This window comes from Lepidochelys olivacea (genome assembly GCF_965140295.1).
Source record: "Lepidochelys olivacea isolate rLepOli2 genome assembly, chromosome: 3".
Classification (NCBI taxonomy): Eukaryota; Metazoa; Chordata; order Testudines; family Cheloniidae; genus Lepidochelys; species Lepidochelys olivacea.
In genome coordinates this window covers 141,359,876-141,369,397 of record NC_140413.1, presented here as the reverse complement: position 1 = coordinate 141,369,397, position 9,522 = coordinate 141,359,876, and the positions used below count along the sequence as shown (strand labels likewise).

Here is a 9,522-nt window from a genome sequence, read left to right as displayed (position 1 = left end):
GTGAATCTTTTCTCTTACTTCACAAGATTTTTCTCAAATTCTCACCTCTTTTCCTGTTCCAGACTCCCCAGTTCTACCCTCACCTTCCCACTAGACTTTACAATCGTAGTTCTGTTCAGAGCAGGAGAGGACAGCTTTGGAAACGCACTTCAGGACTACCCTGTTACAAGAATCGATAGTTCAGGGTCAGAGCTATCCCAGGCATTTTTAAAATAAACTGGTTTGTACAGGTAAGTGAAACAGAGACAGACCAGGCGGATGAGGGATGATTACTATTTTCTTTCAGTAACCCAGAGTAGACTGGAGTACAGCCAATATTTTGGAATACAGGACATTTTAAATGCCTAATAATTCTATTGTCTAGGAGACCAGTTTATAGTCAAGCAGTGCTTCAAATTAAGTTTCTCCTTTCTCCTCTAATTTTTTTATTAGAAACTTGAATACTAAAGAACAATCTGACAGATTTATTTAGGGTAAATTTAAAAAATAGGAATAAAACTCACTTCTGTTTTGTTAGAGATTTGTAGTGTTAGGAAACATTAGCGATCCCTAGGAAGTTAATAGGATGTTTCTAGGCAGGTCTCTGAAGAAAACATATTTTTCCCTTCTGCAGAATGACAGAGAGCTACACACAGATGAATGCTTTCAAATCACAAGCATTTAATTTTTTAAATGTTAAGTGAGAGATGTAAATATATATGCATGTTAGCAACAGAGTGCTTAAAAGCATACCGAAAACATATTCCATACACAGTTAGCAATAGAAGTCTGTACAAAAGTAATAAAGTTACACAATATAAAAAATACTCCATAGTTATAATTTAAAAGAGGGGGAAAAAAGACAAGGGAATTGATTTCTCAGTTCATATAATTTATTGCAGTTAGCACACAGTTTAAAAATTCACCAACACACCAATAGTACAAAACTAAACAGCATTATAAGTTATTCCCCCTTCAGGAAAATAAAACATACTATGATTGTCAAAGCTAGATGTCAGTCTAAGTTTTAGAACAAAAGAAGAATGTGAAACTAATAAAAGAAAATAAGCAATCACTCATGAGGACCACAAAAAAAAATCCAAGAGAAAGTCCATTTTTCTCAGACACTGATTGTCTTTTCTAAATTAATAAAATAATGTATTTTTAAAACCTAGAAACTATTCAAGTAACTAAAGATAATGCTCCAAGGCCATTTTCACAGCTTTTTTTTTGTTTTGTTTTAAATGCCATTACAGGGTACAGCCAACTTAACACACATTTGACCAAATATTTCCAAAACAGTCCAGCAATACACAATGGAGTTTTCCATTCAGTATCTTAAGCACAAAAATAGGCTATGTTTACAGTAGTTAAGGCGATCAAATTTTAAACAAAAGCAGAAAAAGAAGGAAAAACAGCAAACGTTTTCCATGCTACTCCCATAGACCTTATTTGTAAGTGCAAGACAGGAAAACAAACACTGTGCAAAATGCTTTTGACCTGTATGTTGGTCATTAAAACCACACATCAGGCTGCAGTCTCTGCTGCTTGGATACACATAGTCCACTAACCACCCTGCTCCTCCCCCCCTTTCCCCATGTCAATCAAAGCATTCTAGTCCTTTCAGCCTGGGGCTTTTTCAGTCTCTAGAATCTTTTTGGGGTGGGGGGGTGGGGGAGAGAAGGGAATAATAATGACCTATTGTTAATTTGTGCAGCAGGAATTCTAAAAATGCTCATCTGGGTAAATGTATGCATCTAAAGTTTGAGCTGGCATGGATTTTGTGCAATTAGGTTTTCTTTTAATAAATGCACACAGCACATGCAAATCTTTAAGCCTGTTTGTAAACATTAATATCTTCCTTCTTATGTTGCTAAATTATCAACTTGTAGCTTAAGTTTTATTCAACTTAAAGACAGTGGGAAAGTAAATTTAAATTATATAAAATAAAAACAGTGCATTTATGTTCTTCACAACACCAGTTTTTTCAGTGGTGTTTTTTCCTAAGGAAATTAAATAATTTTAAACTCACTCATTAAAGTTATACAATGCAAACAAAGACAAAAATATACTGAAACTCATGCATTTCTGTAGCGTTAATATTTACTTTTCAAAACTCAACTAAGAGCATCAACACAACCTGCCAAGTTCTTTGACCACCACCCCCCCCCCCGCCCATGTAATCAATTACAGTATACAATAACGGTAATTCACATTTTTAAACACACAGTTCATCACTGCTGAAGCTGCAATATCCTTTTTCATCCCAAGCAAACCTTCACAGACTGCACAGACTCCCAGTGATCCCAGTGTACTTTCAGAATTATTTTTTCCAGTGGGAACTGTCAGAAATCCAGAAGTTGCCGTAATAAGTTTTAAGTCAACTGCTTGTTTAAAAATAGATAATCCAGCATTTCAGAAATTTTCCATTTGGGTCTAAAAGCATTCAGGTTTCCAACAGCTAGAAAGAACTCATACAATTTTAGAAATGTAAAGGAACTAATAAAACTGAAGGGGATTTCTACATTCATATTTTAAAAATAATGAAAAACATTTGGGTTTTAAAATAATGCAGTGTTTGAGGGGTGGAAGAGAATAAAGCAATATAAAAATCTTTTTACAATTTGAGATTTCCCTTAACAGCAAAGTATTTACTGGCTTATATTCCAAAAAGAGAGGGGGGGGGGGGAATCCTCTGTAGTTTATTATTTTGTCATATTACTTCTAAAGTTCATTTTCTCAGAGTGCTAAATTAGTGAAATGTTCATGCTGCCTTAAAGTGCAAAAACAAGCTAATAGCCAAACTTTCAGATCAAGGAAACAAGATTGCTTTTAGACTGTACCACAACTATATAGATATTTATATATATATTATTTATATATATAAAAAATTATTTCCAAAGTTCTTGTGAGCTATCTTCTAAGGTCCAGTCTCTGACAGTAGGTAAGCTCAGTGCTTCACTTTTGACAGACAACGAGTTCACCAACTCACAGTGAAACTTCCGAATGTGTCTGTAAAGGTCTCCAGACTGCGTGAACCTGCGTTCACACCACTTACAAGCATGTGGCTTCTCCCGGGTGTGAACCACAGCATGGCGGCTCAGGTTGTGGGAATACTGGAAGCTTTTCCCACACTGGGTGCAAGTGTAGGGCTTTTCACCTGAATGAGTCCTCTCATGACGTTTCAAGGTGTACATGCAAGAAAAAGTCTTACCACACAAGGAACAGGTCGGGACATTGACATCAGTAGCAGGCTTGCTGCGGATCCCATCCTGCTCTCGAAAGTGCGTGCTTAAATGGATCTGCAGAATGTGGGGACTAGGAAAGACTTTGTTGCAGAGAGGACACATAAAAATTTGGCCAGCAGGGCTAAGTATATTTGACACATAAGGGAGCAAACTGCTGTCCATGTTTCCTTCCACCTGGACTCTCTCATTCTCAGGAGTTATCATTTCATCATCGCTTGCTTTGTCCTCTCTATCTAGCTCCCTTAAAACAGAATCTTCCCTCATTGGAGCCAGGTGGGCTGGCTCATAATGTACCCTGTTATTAGTGCTCACACTTTCTTTCACAGTGCTATGTTCCATGTCATAGTCATTAGTGCCAACATCACTTTCATCACAGGAAGCCTCTTTCTCCACCTTCACCTGAACCAAGTTGTTTCTAAGCATGTCCTGTGAAGAGAAATAAGAACTGTTCAGATTTTCTACTCCTGAAAGGCTGGACTTGACAGACAGGTCCAGCACACAGTCAACATCTGCTGAATCCCTCATGGAGGTGACAGACCTCTGGGACAAAGACTCTGTTGAGCTGCAGGGGCTGGCTACTGTTTTTCCAGCTGCTGTTGCGTGTGTCTCTGCCTCTCCGCCAGTCTGGGGAATGCCTGCTGAGTCTGAGGGCAATCTCATCCACATGTTCCCAGGCTCAGCCGCCAAGTCCCTTTTGCTAGGCAGGATGTTCAATTTTTCATCTTCTCCTTCATCTTCATCACTGGGTAAATCCCCTGCTATGTGGCTGCTGCCATCGGAGAGACTCTCCACTTTGTCCGAACAACTTGAGGCATCTTCTTCCTTCTTTGTACTGTCTGCTTCTGTGGTGGCTTTTTCTTTCAGCTTCTTTTTGCAGACTTTGACAATGTCATACATGTGGAGATAACTGGCAGCTGCTAGCACGTCTTCAATGGGCAAGTCTTTGAACTGGAGTTTCCCTTCATACATGAATTCAAGCAGGAGAGCGAAAGCTGGGGCTGTAACAATGTCGCTGTTCAAATGAACAATGTCCCTTTTGTCCAGCTGGTCCTTGTAAAAGAGGTGGAAATACATGCTGCATGAAGCCAGTACAGCTCTATGAGCTCGGAACTGGGCATCTCCTACCAGGACTGTGCAGTCACAAAGAAAACCCTGATGTCTCTGCTCACTCAGACACTGTAGCAAATGTCTGCTATGATCAGGAAACTCCATATTGTCTTCATAACCTATAAGCAAAAAGATTTTTTTAATTAAATATGGGTAGAAATATAGCAAACCTACAAGTACAAATTATGCTCTAGAAACTATTATTTAATTCCCTGGATTTTAGTCAAGTGACAACCATGCCGCAACTAATACACATACAAAATGATTAACCCCCCCACAAAACACACTAAAGTTATTTTTATTTGATAAGAGTGTAGGTAAAGCAATCACTAATTATTTTTCAAAGTATCACTGTTGTTCCTTAAGTCTGTTCAGTAATCCTTTTTAAGCTACTTAAAACAGTAGATTTAATATAGACTCAAAATACTGTAGGTTTAAAAGTTGGATTTTCACAAAGAAAAAAGTGTATTTTGAGAATTAAACAACTTTCTCTACAAAGTCAAATTGTAACAACCACAAAGAAGCTTACTGCGTGAAGACAGATGTTACTACCTTAAAATCTACAGGTATAACATACATAAGGGATCCCAAACAGACAGCAAAAGCAAAGATTTTAGAAATTTAAAGAACAAAAAATTATCACACTTATGTTGACATACTTTCCCCAAGCAATATGAGAGCAAAATATTTTATATTAATGGGTAAAACTCCTGAAGAAAGCTATAGACTAAAATGAAAACAAATGTTGATTATACAAGAAGACTTTTCTTCTTTGCAGAGAGAGGCTTTTTAAAGATGCTTTTTCCCGACAGTTTGCAATACCAAACTAAAAGAAAGTATTTCAGCATGGCTGTGTCAATTATTCCAGATACTATTCTTCCAAAGGCATTGTTTTCCTACTCACCTTCCTTGAGGAGAAAATCAAGGAAGTGCAAGAGTCAGAACTCAGCTAGCATGTAAAATTTCAACTTAAAAAAAAAAAAAAGGCTCACCTATTCCCCCTCTTCTGTGACTAAAAGCAAAGTTCTATGAAACCATTTAAACACAGATTGTGCATTTTGGGGTTGGCATGTATTACTGAAAAATAATTATCCCTCACAATCCAAGATGTATTAAAATTTATAACCCAACCTGAAATATATTCTGTAAAATACCATTGCTAGAATAAAGCAAGAAGATTTACAATACAATCACTTTAAGTGCCCCACAGCCAACATCAATCCTAATCCTTAAGAGGGCTAAAAATAAAGATTGGAGGGCAGCTCACAAGGTAGCTGTGATCAAATTAGGAGGCTGAAAGGACAGAGAGGGACGAAGAAGGAAGCTTATAAACATCTGATCCAGCTGACTGTGGCCATATGGCAGCTGCTGCCCAGATAAAGAGATTAAGAATAGAGGAGTGCGATTACAGCTGTCTGGCCAATTCAGGCAGCTCAAATCTACAAGTTCTAAATTAGTCGCGAACACAAAAACTCCCTCAAATAATTGTTGTTATGCTGAAATAAAAGATCTCAAATATGCATCTGAGAAAGAAAAGAGGAAACCAGTCAAGCTATTCTCCTGGGGACAAAAGTTTTGAAACACACAACTGATTTCTATCTTTCAGACAGTACAGCTGTATGCTTTTGTAGTTCTAGGCTGCTGGATCTTTAAACATGAAGTTTAATGGTAGAATTCACAAAACATTTAAACTGGAATTATTTTTATATACCTTTTCATATTTCATTCCAAAACATATTTTTGCTTTATCACCCTTAGAAAATAATACAAAATAGAAACCAGAACCCTCACTGACTGCAACTAAAATCTTCTCAATTTTGGTCAGAAATAATGAGCGAACTTGTTACCTCAATGCTCTAAAATTATAATTATATATATATATATATATATATATATATATATATATATATATATATATATATATATATAAGTTTCTTCTCATAACATGCACAGGAACACATACTCTCATGCTACAGCCTAAGCTTTTCAACTGCAGAAAGTACACTTACCCATTTAATACTCAATTTCATATATTATCCCTAAACTTGGTTAGAAAAGTAATGTGATTTTTCTGAAATTAAATAAACACATCAAAACAGAAATATGCTGTATCTAATCTATTACTACTCCTACCTTTAGTACACATAAACCTGATTAAGTCCTTTCCTCTGAGTCTTGCTGGCTCCAGGTCTGTTAGATCGGTGGAAAAAAAGCAGACTAAGAGAGACAGATGCAAAGTGGAGATGATGTTAGAGAGGAATGAGATACCTTCTCCACACACAGATCTGCACACACTAACTCCCTGTCTGTGTGTTAGAATAAAAGGCTGAAGGATGGCAGGCTGTCAGCTGCTCTGACATCATGTTCAGATGGAAATGCTACCTCCAGCTGTGCTCCTTTTAATGCCATATGCTACTCCTCTACACTCCTGCCACCAGCTTTTTCTTAGGAGAACTTTTCTCTTCTGTTAGTATAAACAAAATACTTCAAAGTCTCTTTTTTTCAAACTTTCTAACACACAAAAAAAAATGAAAATCCTAAACATATGGGGCTCTACTGTATTTATGGGATAGCAACACTTCTGTCTAAAGATGGTGGACTGCTTTATATATTGACAGCATACTCAAGCTACAAGGCTATCCAGGAAATCCATACTGATTCATTTTTTATTGAACCCAGAGGTTTAGTTACAAAGATGACATTTTTAACTAAATCTATTTAACTCAACTTACAGTCCACCACTTCAACATCAGTACCTTTAACATTTTTTGGGGGGGGGAAGGGGTAAACAGCAGAGATAGTAACCTAACAATCTAAATATATGCCATGACAGAGGCTGTCAGCCTTACTAAAGCATTATTTTACTCATGTTTAGCCACTGCTTATAGATCATCTCTGTATGTTTCCTTGGACTGTCATTATTATTCCGATGCATAAATATCACGCAACACTGAAGTTGGACTTTTCTTTGAGAAACCCCTAAGACTACATTATTTCCTAACAGTGAAATAAAATTAAAGATCAGGAATGCAGGAAATAGCTTTAATTGAACTGTTGTGCATTTTGTACCTGGAAATGTGATCTTACCTTTTCTGACCTGGGAAGTATCCTATCTCCCCTCTGCCCCATTCCAAAACCTTTTATAGTCTACTTTGTAATATTCTTGTGAAGTTGTCAAATATATGTTTAATACATTTGTTGTAAAAAGCTCTTAAGTTCAGTTCTGATGTTTTGAAAGGCTGACAAAATAGTCCTGCAACCTAAGCTGGACACACTTGTGCTGTGTTCACTGTGCTGACATCTGTGAATGTCAAATGCATCTCTGCATACACACACATTCAAGGGGGTGGGAGGAAAGACTGTGGCCTCCTATCAGACAGAAAAAGCAATGGTCTTAGGTCATGAATTACCATGTGGAGATCTAAAATGGGATGTGGTAATCAATCATCAAAATCAAAGAAGTCAAACAGGACAGAGCAAGTCGTCAGCCTAACTTTCTTTATCACATGAACCAGACTCAAGATAAGATGCTCATGAAATCAACTTCTCAGCAGTGCTTCACCACATCTTCCCCTCACCAGCTCCAACTAATTACAGCACCTCCCCGGTTACTATACAATACTAGGACCAGTCAGTTACCAAGGGCTAGGGGAGAATCTGTCACTGTATTATTTATAGAAAGTATTTCCCCCCTGCTTCTCAGAAAGTGCTGCAAAAGGTCGCAGATAAAAGCACCTCTAACTCACTCTGCTCCCTTGTGTGTACATGTATAATGTGCACTGGCTAAAACAGGACATACAAAGCAAAGAGACAAAAAACAGAAGCAGTGGCAGCGCTCAGAGCCGAGGAAAGGAAGCAGCCAAACGTGCAGGAAAAACAGACTTAGGTCACAGCAGCAGCAACAAAACAAAAGTAACCAGAAGCGCTGAGCAGCAAGTCTGTTGCGTGGGGCTGCTGCGCTCCCCCCTCTGTACAGCTGCGCGGACACCCCACAGCCCAGGGACATCAACTAACTCTGCTCCTAGCACACACAAGGGACTCGTTCCTCGTTGCACCGCCTGCCCCCAGCCCATCCCAGCGCCCCCCAGCACCACCTGCCCCCATCCCCACCGCCCCCCAGCACCACCTATCCCCAACCCCAGCGCCCCCCAGCCCAGCCCCGCCGCACCGCCTGCCCCCAACCCCAGCGCCCCCTAGCCCAGCCCCACCGCACCGCCTGCCCCCCAGCCTCAGCGCCTCTTAGCCCCACTGCACCACCTGTCCCCATCCCCGGTGTCCCCAGCCCCCCCACTTGCCCCACAGCACCGCCTGCCCCCATGTCACACCCTACCCCCCCCACACACACTTCAACTCGGGACCGCCCATTTACAGCAGCGGGGGCGGGGGGGAGGAGAGCGGGACTCACACACTCCGGAGCGGCCCTAAGTCCCCGGGCTCCCGGCGCCTCTTCACTCACTTGCTGCTTCGGGCTCTCGTCCTCCCCCCGCCCGGCTCCCCGCCCCCCGGCTGCGCCGCCCGCCCGCCCGCCCGCTGGCAGCTGAGGAGCGGGGCAGCCGGCGGAGCGAAGCGGGCCCCACGCTCAGGGGCTCCCCATGGCACCAGCGGCCAGAGACAGCGCGGAGCCCGGAGCCAGCCGGGCGGGGGGGTCGGGGAATGGGGGGAGCCGGGCGCACGCACGGTGGCGGCGGCGGCACAGACGGGCCAGGGCTGCAGCACCCAGATGTTCCCCACCCCTCCCTCTCCGTTACTGACTGACAGGCTAGCCTGCCCACTCCGCCTCCTCCTCCAATCAGAGAGGCAAAGAGGTGTTGACAGACAAGGCCTGCCGCCCAGTGAAGGAAGAAGAAAGGCCTTCACCTCTGACCAATCAGAAGGAAGAGGGCGGGGCTCTCGGCGCAAAGGCGGAAGGAAGGGTGGTTCCCTGCGCGCAGGGAAGGGGTGGAGCGAGAGATGGGGCGGGGTCGTTCGAGCCAGGAGGGGGCTGAACTTCATTTTCAGCGCTGTCCCCCTCCCCCCACTCCGCGCCTCACTCTGGGGCTGAGAGAGCTGAAGGAGCTGGACCAGGCGTGATGCACTGTGGGACAGTGTAGGACTGGAGGGTGGTTTCTAGATAGGGGCAAGGCCAGGGGCAGTTCATGGACCTGCCCCAATGTAACCCTCCGCCTGTGGGACAGGGTGCCTGTCTGGT

General features: G+C 41.7%; 1 protein-coding gene across 3 annotated transcripts; it reads right to left on the bottom strand.

Annotated features, from left to right (window-relative positions):
- Positions 1–1,633: 1,633 nt before the first annotated feature.
- On the bottom strand, positions 1,634–8,825 carry ZBTB18 (zinc finger and BTB domain containing 18). 3 transcript variants are annotated; one of them, XM_084623960.1, is made up of 2 exons: positions 8,740–8,825; positions 1,634–4,453 (listed from the first exon to the last, which is right to left on the bottom strand). In XM_084623960.1, exon 2 carries the CDS (start codon positions 4,437–4,439, stop codon positions 2,871–2,873), a length of 1,569 nt encoding a protein of 522 aa, XP_084480086.1. In that variant the 5' UTR covers positions 4,440–4,453; positions 8,740–8,825; the 3' UTR covers positions 1,634–2,870. The 3 variants fall into 3 exon arrangements, with proteins under 3 accessions (XP_084480086.1, XP_084480088.1, XP_084480087.1); XM_084623962.1 differs by lacking the exon at positions 8,740–8,825 and adding an exon at positions 6,468–6,648; XM_084623961.1 differs by lacking the exon at positions 8,740–8,825 and adding an exon at positions 5,239–5,257.
- Positions 8,826–9,522: the final 697 nt, after the last annotated feature.